General features: G+C 38.4%; 2 protein-coding genes across 2 annotated transcripts in view; both read right to left on the bottom strand.

The window, feature by feature from the left end:
- Positions 1-1,686, bottom strand: part of LOC131436166 (O-acyltransferase like protein-like) — a 30,830-nt gene extending 29,144 nt beyond the window's left edge. The window contains exons 1-2 of the mRNA XM_058604705.1: positions 1,480-1,686; positions 915-1,069 (exon numbers count right to left, since the gene is read on the bottom strand). Of these exons, the coding sequence (XP_058460688.1) occupies positions 915-1,069; positions 1,480-1,558 (234 nt within the window). The 5' untranslated portion in view covers positions 1,559-1,686. The remainder of the gene's footprint in view (positions 1-914; positions 1,070-1,479) is intronic.
- Positions 1,687-9,297: 7,611 nt separating this feature from the next.
- Positions 9,298-17,445, bottom strand: LOC131437598 (uncharacterized). Its single transcript, XM_058607054.1, has 6 exons — positions 17,322-17,445; positions 17,106-17,264; positions 16,949-17,036; positions 16,397-16,880; positions 16,142-16,325; positions 9,298-9,416 (listed from the first exon to the last, which is right to left on the bottom strand). Exons 1-6 carry the CDS (start codon positions 17,443-17,445, stop codon positions 9,298-9,300), a joined length of 1,158 nt encoding a protein of 385 aa, XP_058463037.1.
- Positions 17,446-18,516: the final 1,071 nt, after the last annotated feature.

Genomic DNA, 18,516 nt, shown 5'->3' with positions numbered 1-18,516 from the left:
TGATCTCAAAACAAACAAACAAATAAAACCGATTTATTTTTCAACTAACAGTATTTTGTTTCAATAACAACACAAGTTATTTCAACTAAAATATTTGTTGAAATTGAAAGGTATGTGTCCTCACTAATTGACAGCATTTTTTTTTTTCAAACAGTTAAATTAGTTGTTTCAACCATCGTTTCTGCTAATCGAAAAACAAAAATGACAGTTTAGTTAAAACAACAATCGATTAGTTGTACCAAATTGTCGAATTCAGAAAATCAACTAATATTCTGGTTGAAATGGGATTGCGGGTGGTTCCGTGCATAACATTCCTTTTGTGGAATTTGGCCTTTCTGTTTCAACAGACTTCGCAGCTGATTCTTAGTGTACAGAATCATTGCATGGCTAGTACTATGGATCCTACTGACACTAAGAATCCTTCCAGGTCGGGGCTCGACCATACGACAACTGGCTTGTAAGACCAGCGTCCTATGCATTGAACCGCCAACCCGGGACATGCGCGTGCAGCATTTTTTAGAAGGATCTCTGCGAGAGGTCCAGATTTTCTAGGCTACGAATTAGTATATAGGGCCCAAAATTTGTAAATAAAAGCATAAGTTTTCGGAAAGTCAAATAGACTAGATGTTTGAGGCCGAAATTTCTCATCTCCTTGTCAAAAGTCTTTTCGGTCAAAGTTTGAAAATTTTCGCTATAATAGAGAATTCAATTTTCGATATCATAGAGAGTAACTTATCCATGTCGGACTTAGCTCAAAATTTTGCACACGGAATTTTTTCAACGCTTATTGGGACTACCGCTTTACGAAAATGACTCGTTTTTTCATTGGACCCTTACTGTACACGTCTCATGATTGCAGCTTAAGGACTCTAATGTTTATGTTTACCAATGTGCTAATTCATCGCAATACATACACTTATCAGGCGCCAAAGAACTGATTTGGAATCTTCAACAAGGTGTGTCTTCACGACACAGTACAGGTACTCCGGGTTCGCGTTTCGGCAATCATCGAAATCATCATAATCGTATAGTTTAGGAAGTTTTCGCCACGGCTGAGTTTCTGAAAATTCTGGATTAGGGTTTGAAATTGTATCTTCTTTTATTTCACTCATCTTGAGATTAAATATGTCCCTACATATCTAGAGAACAAATCACTAATTTGATGGATGTTAATTTATATGAACCATGACATCATCATAATCGTATAGTTTAGGAAGTTTTCGCCACGGCTGAGTTTCTGAAAATTCTGGATTAGGGTTTGAAATTGTATCTTCTTTTATTTCACTCATCTTGAGATTAAATATGTCCCTACATATCTAGAGAACAAATCACTAATTTGATGGATGTTAATTTATATGAACCATGACAACTACCAATTCCTAGAATTTATGTGCCACCGAAGAGCAAAACATGATTTTACTTGAAGCGGTTCGTCTTATTGCTTTCCGATAACCTGGCAAACAGGCACTTTTCACTCACTTTGGGCCTTGATGCACGATACTCCGACAGCTAAAACAAACACGGCAATTTTTTGGATCGAAATATTGCGCGACATCATAATTTGGAGATTGCTTTTCGGATGTTCACAATAACCGCACCTGAAAACGGCAAAACAATCACGGTGTGAGCGCGCACGTAATTCACATCTTTTCTCAAACGACGCTGCGAGAAGACTAACACGGTCTGCAATTGGCACCGTCAGAATTCAATCCACCGCGCGATATGCGGTTGTTTCGAGAGACAAGTTTCATTTTTTTATAAGTTAAGGATTCATTCGAGTGGATTTTTATAAGAGGTTGGTACTCTAAGCAGTCGATCAGTAGTAATAAGGAGCGGCTGTTCCTAAATTGAATTAAGAAAAATGTTCTAAACCTCAATTTACGTAGAATATTTATACGTATAGCAGAAATCAATACATGTAAAGTATTTTTTTTATACTGATGAAATCAACTGTAGACGACGAGAAAAAATGTCGTTAACAAAACAGACCATTGCAAGTTGTTGTTTCTTGTTGTTCCTCAAATGTTTCTATATTGATGGACATGATGCGAACGAACCATACTGTACAGTAACAAAAAGGTGTGTTGAATTGTGCTAAACATTGTTGAATTTGTTTTTGGCCAAGAGACGGTGAATTTGCTGGCTCATTATGTTTGTTGTTCTTACGTGTTGATCAGCATTTGAATATTTATCGTCGGAAACTCTCGAAATTTGGCATGGAGTTGTAAGATACATGGCTACATTTCATTATCCAAAAGGTATCGACGAATCCCTGGTTCAGATGAATGGATATGAGCAGGGCCGTCGAGAGGAAACTCGGGCCCGGGGGACATGAGAATACAAAAAAATGTGGGCAAGGGAATTTAAGAATTAAAAGATTTTTAGATTAACTGAACAAAATAATTCGCTTGCGAAATTTGTTGGTATGAAGAATAAAAACCTGTTTTATTTCACCTAGTGGTATAATGATGCCTTTCTCATATCTCAAATATTTTCATATATAAATGTGTGGTATTAGAATAATTTTCTTTGATTCTTAAAAAACAAAAAAGTATGTCCATAAACTTAAACCGCTAAGCGGACGTAAAGTGCATACTACTTGCTAACACTTATTTATTTGGTACCGAAGTACCACATCTTTCCTGAAGTGCCGAACAAAAACGTTTTTTTTTCTTTTTTTTTATAGGAATATGAGTTAAAATTAAATTATTAAGATTTAAATTAGGTGTTCAACCACAAGTGATGACTTTTCAGCCCTATTATATATATGATTTGGTTATTACCATGAGGACATTATTTGCTTGAGATTTTTGTGTAGGGAAAATTCTAAACCTACTTGGATTGTGTAATGGGGAAAAGGAACTTATATACTAACTTCCTAACTAATACAGAGAGCGAATCGATTCAATTGAAGATTGCAAACAAACCGATTTCGGCTATCCTGGTTCCCGGTATGCGGTTCCGGAAGTACCGGAAATAGTGGTCATATATACCAAAATGGATCTCACTCACTTTTATCAGCAATGGTTTAACCGATTTCCACAAACTTAAATTCAAATGAAAGGTCTCTCGGTCCCATAGGAAATTCCTGAATTTCATTAGGATCCGATTTCCGGTTCCGGAGTTATAGGGTAAAGTGTGTTCAATATTGTACACCGTCACTTAAACCGGCGAAACAAAACACGTAAAAATTTTTCTAAACTGGTCTTAAAACTACACAAATCGATAGTCATTATCAGTAGGCAACTAAACAAACCAATTTCGGCTATCCTGGCTCCCGGTACCCGGTTCCGGAAGTACCGGTAATAGTGGTAGTATGGATCTCACTCACTTTTCTCAGCAATGGTTTAACCGATTTCCACGAACTTAGATTCAAATGAAAGGTCTCCCTGTCCCATAAGAAATTCCTGAATTTCATTCGGATCCGATTTCCGGTTCCGGAGTTATAGGGTAAAGTGTGTTCAATATTGTACACCGTCACTTAAACCGGCGAAACAAAAAACGTAAAATATTTCTAAACTGGTCTTAAAACTACACAAATCGGTAGTCATTATCAGTAGGCAACTAAGCAAACCGATTTCGGCTATCCTGGTTCCCGGTATCCGGTTCCGGAAGTACCGGTAATAGTGGTCATATATAACAAAATGGATCTCACTAACTTTTCTCATTGATGGTTTGACCGATTTCCACAAACTTAAATTCAAATGAAAGGTCTCGTGATTCCATACGGAATTCCTGAATTTCATCCAGATCCGACTTCCGGTTACGGAGTTATAGGGTAAAGTGTGTTCAATATTGTACACCGTCACTTAAACCGGCGAAACAAAAAACGTACAAGATTTTCTAAACTGGTCTCAAAACTACCCAAATCGATAGTTATTATCAGTAGGCAACTGAACAAACCGATTCCGGCTATCCTGGTTCCCGGTATCCGGTTCCGGAAGTGCCGGAAATAGTGGTCATATATACCAAAATGGATCTCACTAACTTTTCTCATTGATGGTTTGACCGATTCCACAAACTTAAATTCAAATGAAAGGTCTCGTGATTCCATACGGAATTCCTGAATTTCATCCGGATCCGACTTTCGGTTTCAGAGTTATAGGGTTCCACAAACTTAAATTCAAATGAAAGGTCTCGTGATTCCATACGGAATTCCTGAATTTCATCCGGATCCGACTTTCGGTTTCAGAGTTATAGGGTAAAGTGTGTTCAATATTGTACACCGTCACTTAAACCGGCGAAACAAAAAACGTACAAGATTTTCTAAACTGGTCTCAAAACTACCCAAATCGATAGTCATTATCAGTAGGCAACTGAACAAACCGATTCCGGCTATCCTGGTTCCCGGTATCCGGTTCCGGAAGTGCCGGAAATAGTGGTCATATATACCAAAATGGATCTCACTAACTTTTCTCATTGATGGTTTGACCGATTTCCACAAACTTAAATTCAAATGAAAGGTCTCGTGATTCCATACGGAATTCCTGAATTTCATCCAGATCCGACTTCCGGTTACGGAGTTATAGGGTAAAGTGTGTTCAATATTGTACACCGTCACTTGAACCGGCGAAACAAAACACGTACAAGATTTTCTAAACTTGTCTCAAAACTACCCAAATCGATAGTCATTATCAGTAGGCAACTAAACAAACCGATTCCGGCTATCCTGGTTCCCGGTATCCGGTTCCGGAAGTACCGGAAATAGTGGTCATATATACCAAAATGAATCTCACTCACTTTTCTCAGCGATGGTTTGACCGATTTCCACAAACTTAGATTCAAATGAAAGGTTTCCCGGTCCCATAGGACATTCCTGAATTTCATTCGGATCCGATTTCCGGTTCCGGAGTTATAGGGTAAAGTGTGTTCAATATTGTACACCGTCACTTAAACCGGAAAAACAAAATACGTAAAAGATTTTCTGAATTGGTCTCAAAACTACACAAATCGATAGTCATTATCAGTAGGAAACTAAACAAACCGATTCCGGCTATCCTGGTTCCCGGTATCCGGTTCCGGAAGTACCGGAAATAGTGGTAATATATACTAAAATGGATCTCACTCACTTTTCTCAGTAATGGTTCGACCGATTTCCACAAATTTAGATTCAAATGAAAGGTCTCGTGATTCCATACAGAATTCCTGAATTTCATCCGGATCCGACTTTCGGTTCCAGAGTTATAGGGTAAAGTGTGTTCAATATTGTACACCGTCACTTAAACCGGCGAAACAAAAAACGTACAAGATTTTCTAAACTGGTCTCAAAACTACCCAAATCGATAGTCATTATCAGTAGGCAACTGAACAAACCGATTCCGGCTATCCTGGTTCCCGGTATCCGGTTCCGGAAGTGCCGGAAATAGTGGTCATATATACCAAAATGGATCTCACTCACTTTTCTCAGTGATGGTTTGACCGATTTCCACAAACTTAAATTCAAATGAAAGGTCTCGTGATTCCATACGGAATTCCTGAATTTCATCCAGATCCGACTTCCGGTTACGGAGTTATAGGGTAAAGTGTGTTCAATATTGTACACCGTCACTTGAACCGGCGAAACAAAACACGTACAAGATTTTCTAAACTTGTCTCAAAACTACCCAAATCGATAGTCATTATCAGTAGACAACTAAACAAACCGATTTCGGCTATCCTGGTTCCCGGTATCCGGTTCCGGAAGTACCGGAAATAGTGGTCATATATACCAAAATGAATCTCACTCACTTTTCTCAGCGATGGTTTGACCGATTTCCACAAACTTAGATTCAAATGAAAGGTTTCCCGGTCCCATAGGACATTCCTGAATTTCATTCGGATCCGATTTCCGGTTCCGGAGTTATAGGGTAAAGTGTGTTCAATATTGTACACCGTCACTTAAACCGGAGAAACAAAAAACGTAAAAGATTTTCTGAATTGGTCTCAAAACTACACAAATCGATAGTCATTATCAGTAGGCAACTAAACAAACCGATTCCGGCTATCCTGGTTCCCGGTATCCGGTTCCGGAAGTACCGGAAATAGTGGTCATATATACCAAAATGAATCTCACTCACTTTTCTCAGCGATGGTTTGACCGATTTCCACAAACTTAGATTCAAATGAAAGGTTTCCCGGTCCCATAGGATATTCCTGAATTTCATTCGGATCCGATTTCCGGTTCCGGAGTTATAGGGTAAAGTGTGTTCAATATTGTACACCGTCACTTAAACCGGAGAAACAAAAAACGTAAAAGATTTTCTGAATTGATCTCAAAACTACCCAAATCGATAGTCATTATCAGTAGGCAACTAAAGAAACCGATTCCGGCTATCCTGGTTCCCGGTATCCGGTTCCGGAAGTACCGGAAATAGTGGTAATATATTCTAAAATGGATCTCACTCACTTTTCTCAGTGATGGTTTGACCGATTTCCACAAACTTAGATTCAAATGAAAGGTCTCGTGATTCCATACGGAATTCCTGAATTTCATCCGGATCCGATTTTCGATTCCAGAGTTATAGGGTAAAGTGTGTTCAATATTGTACACCGTCACTTAAACCGGCGAAACAAAAAACGTAAAAGATTTTCTAAACTGGTCTCAAAACTACCCAAATCGATAGTCATTATCAGTAGGCAACTAAACAAACCGATTCCGGCTATTCTGGTTCCCGGTATCCGGTTCCGGAAGTACCGGAAATAGTGGTCATATATACCAAAATGGATCTCACTCGCTTTTCTCAGTGATGGTTTGACCGATTCCCACTAACTTAAATTCAAATGAAAGGTCTCGTGATTCTATACGGAATTCCTGAATTTCATCCAGATCCGACTTCCGGTTCCAGAGTTATAGGGTAAAGTGTGTTCAATATTGTACACCGTCACTTAAACTGGCGAAACAAAATACGTACAAGATTTTCTAAACTGGTCTCAAAACTACCCAAATCGATAGTCATTATCAGTAGGCAACTAAACAAACCGATTCCGGCTATCCTGGTTCCCGGTATCCGGTTCCGGAAGTACCGGAAATAGTGGTAATATATACTAAAATGGATCTCACTCACTTTTCTCAGTGATGGTTTTACCGATTTCCACAAACTTAGATTCAAATGAAAGGTCTCGTGATTCCATACGGAATTCCTGAATTTCATTAGGATCCGATTTTCGATTCCAGAGTTATAGGGTAAAGTGTGTTCAATATTGTACACCGTCACTTAAACCGGCGAAACAAAAACGTAAAAGATTTTCTACACTGGTCTCAAAACTACCCAAATCGATAGTCATTATCAGTAGGCAACTAAACAAACAGTTTCCGGCTATCCTGGTTCCCGGTATCCGGTTCCGGAAGTACCGGAAATAGTGGTAGTATATACCAAAATGGATCTCACTCACTTTTCTCAGTGATGGTTTGACCGATTTCCACAAACTTAAATTCAAATGAAAGGTCTCGTGATTCCATACGGAATTCCTGAATTTCATCCAGATCCGACTTCCGGTTCCAGAGTTATAGGGTAAAGTGTGTTCAATATTGTACACCGTCACTTAAACCGGCGAAACAAAATACGTACAAGATTTTCTAAACTGGTCTCAAAACTACCCAAATCGATAGTCATTATCAGTAGGCAACTAAACAAACCGATTCCGGCTATCCTGGTTCCCGGTATCCGGTTCCGGAAGTACCGGAAATAGTGGTCATATATACCAAAATGGATCTCACTCACTTTTCTCAGTGATGGTTTGACCGATTCCCACAAACTTAAATTCAAATGAAAGGTCTCGTGGTCCTATACGTAACTCCTGAATTTCATTCAGATCCGACTTCCGGTTACGGAGTTATAGGGTAAAGTGTGTTCAATATTGTGCACCGTCACTTAAACCGGCGAAACAAAAAACGTAAACTATTTTTTAAACTCGTCTCAAAACTACACAAATCGATAGTTATTCTCAGTAGGCAACTAAATAAACCGATTCCGGCTATCCTGGTTCCCGGTATCCGGTTCCGGAAGTACCGGAAATAGTGGTCATATATACCAAAATGGATCTCACTCACTTTTCTCAGCGTTGGTTTGACCGATTTCCACAAACTTAGATTGAAATGGAAGGTCTCGTGATTCCATACGGAAATCCTGAATTTCATCTGGATCCGACTTCCGGTTCCGGAGTTATTGGGTAAAGTGTGTTCAATATTGTACACCGTCACTTAAACCGGCGGAACAAAACACGTAAAAAAATTTCTAAACTGTTTTCAAAACTACACAAATCGATAGTCATTATCAGTAGGCAACTAAACAAACCGATTCCGGCTATGCTGGTCCCCGGTATCCGGTTCCGGAAGTACAAATAGAATACCACAATATTATATGTACATGAGAAAGGCATCATAACATACACCACTAGGTGGATTAAAACAGGTTTTTTCGTTCGGCATGTCTGGAAAGAGGTTAAGGCATCGAGTTCCTTGTTTTTGTAATGAAGGCTTTCAAAGCGTCTAACCTGGGGTAAGGTTTTCCACAGGCTTTTGCCAGAACATTCGCCCATTCGAAGTAATCGAGGGGGTTCAAGTCTAGTTTGCTAGTACGAATGGATATTCTCCTAAAACACTTAGTGCTTTGATCCGGTCTGTTATTAGGTAGCGTTTTATTTATTCCATGGACTTTGAATATAAGTCATCTATGACCAATAGTTGCATTGAAGTTCTGGAGATTTGGGCATCTTTTGCTAATTTTCGGATTAATCGTACTGAACTTCGCTGTAGTTTGTCTATCACACTTGAAAGTTCACGCGATGTAACTGAACGAACCTCTAAATAAATTGTACAGTTTTTAGAGAAATAGTTCGTGCGAAACTTGTTCAAAAGTTTCTCGTGTACTTTCTAGATGCAAGAAAGTGATGTATTTTAAATACTGCGTAGGTTTTGTTTGCTTGGGATATTTCTTATTGAACTTTGCTGCCGATTCTTAGCGTGACAATTGTTACGGTCCATTTTGTACATGCCACCTGGTTTGCAAGACCAGATACGGGAAACTTCCATGCTTGAGTCACAGTGACAGTGACAACTGAAGGTTGGACGGTAACTCATAAACATATTTACACATTGGTTCAAGTGACACAGAATATTTGATTGTTTAAGCCACAATTAAAACCGAAAATGAAATTAGTAGCAACACATTCATTAATAGTTTCCTATAATTCGGATAATTGAAGAAGTCATTTCAGTTGAGAGAGTTACTTTAAAATCTTGTTGTTATGGTACTAAATATAATCTAAATGCAAACGCTTAAGCGTAATTTTAATTACATAGAAAATCAACCGTTTCAGCTATCCTGTTGATACCGCGCATGCGTTTTGAGTGTACTGCAAGTAGAAACCCCGATTCGCCACATCACCGTCGTCATTACCATTCGTAACGTAGTATAACACATACGGTCTCGAATTGCCTGCAGAAGAAAATAAATATTGTTAATAGAATTCATTTAAATTTACTAAAGCTCATTTTCATGAATGTACTCTAAAATGTTATCCCTCAAAAATGATGTACATATTCTGAAATCGAAGTTTCCGTAAATATACCTTATGATAAAAAAAGAACGGGAATTTTCCTTTTAAAATTCCCGCGCTTGTCCAATCGGTAAACCTTTATTCTCTCAACGTTGGCAACACTTTTATACACATTCTGTCAAATTTTGACGCATATCGTACGATTAGTTTTTGTTTGGCGTCTATACAAAGAAGTTGAAAAATTTTCGTGTGGCGATTTTTATAATGGATGAAAATTTAGAACAACGGCTCGCCTTCGAAGCGCCATTCGGTCGATTGTGGTGCGGTTTCGACGTCATATTCATAGATCCACACCTCATCACCAGTTATGATGCATTCGATGAATGTGGGGTCACTATCTGCGTTGGAAATCATCTCTTTGGCCACATCAACACGACGCTGTTTTTGAATGAAATTCAGCTTTTTTGGCACGAGCCGAGAAGCGACGCGTTTCAAACCCAAAACATCAGTTAAAATGTGTTCGGCTGATCCATAAGAGATGCCCAACAACACAGCAATCTCTCTAATCGGCACAGAACGATTTTGCAACACGATTTGCTTAGCCGATTCAATGTTTTCTTCAGTAACAGGTGTTGTTGGGCGGCCAGGGATCTCATCATGATCCAAGCTTGTACGACCACCTTTGAAGCGTTTATACCACTCGTTCCTAGACACGTTTCACCAAAGGCCTCTTCTAACATTTTCAACGTTTCGGAACACTTAAATCCATTTGCAACACAAAATTTGATGCACGCACGTTGTTCTAAATTTTCATCCATTATAAAAATCGCCACACGAAAATTTTTCAACTTCTTTGTATAGACGCCAAACAAAAACTAATCGTACGATATGCGTCAAAATTTGACAGAATGTGTATAAAAGTGTTGCCAACGTTGAGAGAATGAAAGTTTACCGATTGGACAAGCGCGGGAATTTTAAAATGAAAATTCCGGTTCGTTTTTGATCATAAGGTATGATGTATATGCGTGGAAATGTAATGTAAACATGTAATTTCGTTCTTTTTAAGAAATGTTGAAGACAGTTGGGATCGATAAAGTTTTGACAAGAAAATGCCTTGCTCTGAACTATGCGGGGCCGAGTGTCAATTAAAAATTTCAAAACATTTTCTGTGGGTTAGTGTGATTGTCATTGGTATTTTTGTCGTGAATACGACTTACTTTACTATGGGGCGCCTTTTCAAAATTTGCCCTCTGAGAGAGTGATAAGTTTTTTATCGTGAATATCTCCTGTTGTATCTAATGAATCAACATAATTCTTGCGACATGCCAACGGAAATATGATCACAATTTTATGATAAAATTTTTAGTTGTGTAACATAATCTCAAATAGTTCAAAATTAAACTTCTCTGAAATGTTTGGTATAAACGAGTGTCAAAAAGGATAATTCATAAGGCGCGTTTGCCTTTCTCGTATTTTGAAAGCTCATAGCTCAGTGATCTGTAGAAGGATTTATATAATCTAACTACCAATAGAATCGAAAATTTTTAACTTGAACGTGTATTGCAACAACATTGAAGTTTTTCAATAGTACACTATTGAAAAACCTGTTTGATTTAACTCATGAAAGCACCAGCCAATCAGAACGCGAGACATCTGCTTCTGTACAAGAGCATTCATATAAAAGTTGAGTGGTTCATTTTTCCTACCATTCGCTGAGCAACTGTTCCCGAAACAAGACACACGAGAGCAACATCGAGGACCTGTCGTCTCACTGTTTCCCGATCTGAATGCACGAGACACCGTCAGCACAATGACACCGAAAATCGGTAGAAAGGCAGCCAAAAAGTCCAGCAAGGCCCATTGCTTAAACAAGACACACACGAGAACCATATCAGATCGCAATATTTCCTACCAAAAGATTCATCAAGATGGAAGCTAAATTAATTTGCACCGTCATTAACACATTCAATTACGAACGGCAATGCGAAAGCGAATGTGATGATGTTGAACACATCTTTATACTAGTATGGGGTCGTTTGAAAATATGCCATGCGATACAGGGTTGCCATATATACAGGTTAATCTGTATTTTATTTATACATACATATATGTACAGATTAATCCGTATTATTATTATTTTTAATCTTATTATTATTATTATTATTATTATTATTATTTTTATTATTATTATTATTATTATTATTATTATCATTATTATTACTATCATTATTATTATTAAAATGACTTGCATACCGAAGATCGTCGATACATTTCAGACCAGGCCATTGCAATTGTTTCGTACTGAAATTTCGAGAAGAATCAGATATCTTCGAACTTCATAGCTTCAATAAAAATAAACTACAAATTTGTCGTACCTAGCCTCCTATATTAGCAAATTAAAAAGGATTTGTTTCAAGTTTGGAATATATAGCGCTAGAATAGCAGCTGTTTAACGTAACTAATCTGTTCCTTAATGTAGGTGCATCGCTTCAAACTCTATTAGTGAAAAAGGGGAAAGCTTGCACAATTCATACAATCAATCAACTAACTGATATTCGGAAAAGTGATGGGAGCGTGCAAGTTTTTTCGTATTCACGACATCCAGTTATGTCTGACATTACCCACCCGCCTTTTTTGAAGATCAGAAAGATATGGAAAAGTAAAATGTAAATATCGACCGTTTCAGGATCATCCGTCGAATCACGCCCAGTTGCTATACTCGAGAACAAAGTCCCCTAAATGACCAGTATTAGCCGAAAATAACGTTTTCGTTCAACACGTCAGCAAATACATAGCACTTCGATACCAATTAAAATGTGTTTTGCAAATAGCATTAACTTTACGTCTGCTTAGCCGTTCGAGTTGCACTGTTTAAGTTTGCACTAAGCAGTTCAATTTGAACTGCACTGCACTGACGAGTCTAAGACGAAACGTAAAGAAAAGTAAAAACGTTTATGTGCCCTAAGCACAAACTTAGGTTAACCCCTAAATGAGAACAAAGTTTTATTTCATATTTACCAAGACGGAAATACTTAATAGTTTGTACAATTAAACTACATTAAACTAAAAATCTCCATATTGCAGTTCCGAAAGAGAATTTTGAGCCATGTTTTGTTCCGATGTTTACTTGCATCGATCCCGACGTCATCAATTTCATAGGAAAATTAAAAATAAAACCAAAACCGCTCTATCTCGTCACCAGTGTAAATTTCTAAATTGTGTACCGCACCGTTCTTCACAGTACGAACTTGCGCACAAACATAATATATAAATATATGGTCTGTCACATTTTTCAGCTCAGTCGATGGTTTCCTTCATGCGGAGCGGATATTTGAAATCCGCTTCACCATTCGTTCGACGAGTAGTCAACTGGTCGGTGTGCACTGTAGCACTATATGCGGGTATGCCAAATATGTCAAGCATGTTCTCGTTTGTTACACACCATGTTCGTTTGTGTGGGTATCGCAATTTTGGCTCACCGCTCAACGATGCGGTTGCAGACAATGCTGTACTAACAGAGTAGACTTAGAACTACGGTAATTTTAAACGCTTCTAAGTAGGTGATTTGAAGATGGGTAATGTTCTAAGTGCAAATGACTTTGTATGCTTTCATTTTCGAATTTTACGGTACTCTTAGCAATTGAGAGATGAATTTCAAGATAATTATAACTAAAACTATCACGACTTCCTGCACGTCCAAGTGCATTAGATCTATCTCTTTGCTCGACATCAATTCGACTAGATTGCACCAGGAAAGTATTTCCTGATTTACACGGTAGTGATCATTTACCATTCATCATCTCAATTAGCAGTAACAAAGGCATTGCTAATTCAGTTAATATTCCATATGATTTGACAAAAAATATTAACTGAATTAAATACCAAAGTAATATTTCAAGTGTCAGATGCTAAGCACGCGAAAAAAAATGCTTTCAAGACGTTTTTAAAACGAGTAGGAGAAACTCCTCCGAATTTTGAAAAATTCTTGACTTTAGAAACCAAGTACAAGAGCATACTGGAGACATTTTGTCGAAGGTTTGTCAAAAGAAACCTCAATGAGCACTCTTTGCGATACGGCCAGACGAATGAGGAATCGTAACGTAGAAAATGAGAGTGAGGAATACTCGAATCGATGGATATTTGATTTTGCGAGGAAAGTTTGTCCAGATTCTGTTCCTACGCATAGCATTATTAGGGAATCTTTTCCAAAGAATGGTTCCATTGATAGCCCTTTTTCAATGATGGAATTTTCCATAGCACTCTTGTAACAATAACGCTCCTGGGTTGGACAGAATTAAATTCAACTTGGTGAAGAATCTGCCCGACCTCGCAAAAAGACGTCTGTTGAAATTGTTCAACAAGTTTCTTGAGCAAAATATTGTTCCACCTGACTGGAGGCAAGTGAAAGTTATCGCCGTTCAAAAGCCGGGGAAACCAGCTTCCAATCACAACTCATATGCATAACTCATATGCATAACCATAACCCATTGCGATGTTGCCCTGCATCAGAAAATTGTTCGAAAAAATTATTCTGCGACGTCTCGACACTTGGGTCGAGACGAACGGTTTGTTGTCAGATACTCAGTTTGGCTTCCGTAAAAATGAAGGGACAAATGATTGCCTTGCATTACTTTCGTCCGATTTCCATTGATGTTCTTTCAGACAAGCTCTACCAATATGGACTTCCACCGGATATAAATAATTATTTGCACAACCTTTTGTCAGAGAAACGCATGCTTTTTTCACATGGCGACTTGGCAACATTCAGAATTAGCTACCGCAAGGCTCATGCCTCAGTCCACTCCTTTATAATTTTTACGTGAATGACATTGACAGCTGTCTAGTAACCCCATGTACACTAAGACAATTGGCAGATGATGGCGTAGTTTCAGTTACTGGACCCAAAGCTATTGATCTGCAAAAACCATTGCAAGATACTTTAGATAACTTGTCCGTTTGGGTTGTTCATCTGGGTATCGAATTCTCTGCGGAGAAAACAGGGCTGGTCGTCTTTTCAAGAAAGCATGATACCGCGCAGCTTCAGCTTCATATGATGGAAAGAATGATCCAACAGGTTTTGACTTTCAAATACCTCGGGGTGTGGTTTGATTCCAAATGCACGTGGGGAGGACACATTAGGTACCTGATAACAAAATGCCAACAAAGAGTAAATTTTCTTCGAACAATTACAGGATCTTGGTGGGGTGCTTATCCGGAAGATCTAATAAAACTGTATCAGACAACGACACTTTCAGTGATGGAATATGGATGCGTTTGCTTTCGTTCCGCTGCAAACTCTCATATTATCAATATCGAATTCAATATCGTTGTTTGCGAATTGCTTTAGGCTGCATGCAGTCAACACATACAATGAGTCTTGAAGTTCTGGCGGGAGTTCTTCCATTGAAAGATCGTTTTTGGGAGCTTTCATCGCGACTGCTAATAAGATGTGAGGTACTGAATCCCCTGGTTATTAATAACTTCGAAAGGCTAGTTAAGCTTCAATCTCAAACAAGATTCATGACAGTATATTTTAACCATATGTCACAGGAAATCAACCCTTCAAGATATATTCCTATCCGTGTCATCCTCCTAAATGTCCCTGACTCAACCTTATTTTTCGACACATCCATGCAGCGCGAAGTGCGTGGAATCCCGGAACACCTACGCTCATTGGAGATCCAAAAAATATTTACCAGTAAGTTCAGGCATATTGACTCTGAGAAAATATTTTACACGGACGGATCACGAATTGAAGAGGCTACTGGGTTTGGTATATTCAACAATAATGTTTCGGTCTCATTTAGGCTCCAAGAACCTGCATCTGTTTATATAGCAGAGTTAGCAGCAGTTCATTATAGTTTGAGTGTAATCGTCACATTATTTCCAAACCATTATTTGTCTGAGTGTAATTGAAGCTACTCGCTCAAACGCTGCTGGCAAAAATGAACCTTTTTTCTTGGGCAAAATAAAACAGTGCCTGAACGTCATACTGAATAATAATTATCAAATCACATTAGTTTGGGTCCCGGCTCATTGCTCCATTCCAGGCAATGAAAGAGCCGATATTTTAGCCAAACGTGGTGCTATTGAGGGAGAAATATATGAGAGACCGATTGCTTTCAACGAATTCTATAGAGCGTCTCGCCAAAGAACACTTGCCAGCTGGCAAACTTCTTGGGATAAAGATGATCTGGGTCGGTGGATGCACTCAATTATTCCGAAAATATCGACAAAGGCATGGTTAAGGGGACTGGATGTGAGTAGGGATTTCATCGAATTGGACTTTCCTAGACTAATCATTGTGCTTGTGGCGAAGGTTAGTGCGATATTGACCATGTCTATGACTTATGTATATTGCCTATGAAATAAACGTATTAATAGAAAAAAAAATCATCGCTAGCTTCGGTCTCAGACTCAAAAGTTTTAAACGCTTTAGTCTTTGAGTGTCCTACAATTATTCCAATAAACAAAAGGAAACAGAATACAATTTTAATTGCAATATTCCTTGAAGATGCTTTTGTAAATGGAAACTTAACAAATCAACATCATGGTTTTTCATCTACTGCTCGATATCATCAACAATAATATCTGGTTGTTTAGCATATGATACTCAGTATATATTACTATTATTCTGTTGTATTTATGAAACTGTTGTACTTACTGGTAGTAGTTGCAATACCTAGTCCACAAAAGCGATCGTTCGTGATACCATTCGGATTTGGAATTATCAGATAGTCAGTGGTGCAAGCTGTACCTTGCGCACCGACTGCTGCGGTCCCAAGTGTCGTAGCGTCTACGGCGGTAGCATCTTCTGACATGGTGAAAGCGTAAACGTCATTGGTGGGCTGTTTGAAAGAATAATAATAAATGTTGACAAATGATAAATTCTCAAATGCACTTGCTGATTGCTTTGTACCAGATTATATGTAATTGTACACGTTCCAGCTCCTGCACGGATGCATATTCCATAGTTGGAGTTTGCCAGTTGCCGAGTTCCTATCATTCCCAGTGTATTAAGTGCCGGGTTGGCCGCCGTTCCATAGTTGAAGCTCGACACCACTCCCGTTGAATCCAAGTAATACTGCAAACAACCGGCCGGTGCTTGGTACTGACTAGTACAGGAGATCAATGTTAGCTGCATGTTCCACAGTCGATTAAATGACGTTGTTGAGGTCATCGATACACGGATAGTGATGGCACTTGTTCCACTAAACGACACATAAACATGCTGGCCATTGTTATCTCCACAAATTACAGGCACCGAAGAACTGCCACCGGAAATTTGAACGTTGTCGATTGTGCAAACTCCTTCTCCGTTCGGTTGCGCTACGGAGAATGTGGTGAAGTCAACTCTTAACTGACAGATTGTAGCGTCCGGGGGCACAACGGTGATCGCACAACTAATTGAAAATAAACACACTATAAAATTCATTGCTAATACTACGGACATAAACGATTGCTTCCTAACCTGCCACCCCCGTTATACGGGCGTGGATATCCGCTGTTCTGGAAATACGTAACGTTTTGTGAGGTCGATCCACCACATGTCTTTACAACTGTAAGAAGCACATTGGTGTGGTAATTAGATCAGTATTTTTACTGTACGAGTCAACTAGGAAACTTACAAACGCAACAGACAGCTTGAGAAGTTAGCGTACTGCAGGTCCCAGATGCAATTCCTCCATTGGTGGCACATTCACCTCGGATTTGGCATGTCCCAGATAAACCGTTTGTTCCGACACACAAAGAATTTGCAATTCGTCCGAGTGACCAAAACGGGAACACTAAGAATTTAAATAATTAAATAATGCTCGATTTATGTCTGTATGTAACGCGATCACCTCGACTTTGTCGGCTACTGGATGAATTCTGGTAGGTTTCAATTCGATGTTCTTCCCACAGTTTTGAGCAAAAACAGCTTGATATCAAAGTGATAAATACCACCAAACAGACAATTTGTTTCATTTTTAGGAACTGTTATCCTGATTTGCTGTGAACTATCGATCTACACTAAACATCGAGAACACCAACGCCAGACTGTGGTTGTAGTTGGGTATGACGTCTAAATAAAACCTACTGAATTCGGAGAAAGTGTCAGAAATTACAGAAACACGCTAATGAATACTAATTACCAATTTGGGAAGTTTTGTTTCAATTATTACGCGCGGATTGAAACATCGTAGGGTGTTGATCCAGTTTCGGTCTTGTTTTTTGTACTACTACATATTCGATCTAGCTAGTTTGCAGCCATTTGAATGATGTTGAGATAAAGTCAGGCCTTCTTATTTTCTTGGCCATACTTTCACTTTTAATTTCAATATCAACAAACCTGTTGAGTCCCTCTGTTCTTTTTTGTGTTCCTATGATTTGTAAAAGTTTTTTTTTAATTTAATTTAATTTATAATGGTTTAGATGTATAAGCTAATTTAAAAAAAAACAGAGAGAGAGAGAGTGTTACTACTATTGAATATCATATGACACTACTGGAACCGCTTTCAATATGAGGCGTCATTATTACGCTTTGAGTTTCAGTATATGCCAAATTACAAAAGTGACAAAAAACATTTTTTTTTCGTTAATAATGTCAAGTGTCGTGATTAGTAAAAGCATTTTCCGGATTTTTTTTCTCGCATATCTACCTGTTTTCATATGAGGGAAAAAGATAACAGTATGCTTATGAAGGTTTACGGGGGCTTTACTTCAACGATTGTTAATGTACAATTAACAACGACACCAATTGTGCTAATAATGATAACCAAATTAACGTAAGCCCTCAAATCGACATTTTTCACAGAGACAAAAACAACTGTATCGACTTGAGATAAGCCTAAATTAACGCCAAATACCAAGATTGCAACCACCAAGTGCTCGGTAATAGTCTCGGTAGAATATATAATTACTGAGAATTTCGGCAATCGTAAATTTGATAACTGTCAGTTATTGTCGCAATTGTCATTGAAAACTCTACTCTAGCGTTCGGCAAAGGTATTCAGAAATGAATCACGAATTGCCGAGACATCAGTGAATGCGCGTAAG

The sequence above is a fragment of the Malaya genurostris genome, chromosome 3 (genome assembly GCF_030247185.1).
Source record: "Malaya genurostris strain Urasoe2022 chromosome 3, Malgen_1.1, whole genome shotgun sequence".
In the NCBI taxonomy this organism is placed as follows: Eukaryota; Metazoa; Arthropoda; class Insecta; order Diptera; family Culicidae; genus Malaya; species Malaya genurostris.
This window is presented reverse-complemented; position numbering and strand designations above follow the sequence as displayed.

What these genes read in the sequence shown, in the direction of transcription:
- LOC131437598 (XM_058607054.1), bottom strand. Translation starts at nt 17,445, where the DNA reads ATGAAACAAATTGTCTGTTTGGTGGTATTTATCACTTTGATATCAAGC. An exon ending in CAGTAGCCGACAAAGTCGAG is followed by an intron (nt 17,265 to 17,321) that starts GTGATCGCGTTA and finishes TTAAATTCTTAG; the next exon opens with TGTTCCCGTTTTGGTCACTC. An exon ending in TCAAGCTGTCTGTTGCGTTT is followed by an intron (nt 17,037 to 17,105) that starts GTAAGTTTCCTA and finishes TGCTTCTTACAG; the next exon opens with TTGTAAAGACATGTGGTGGA.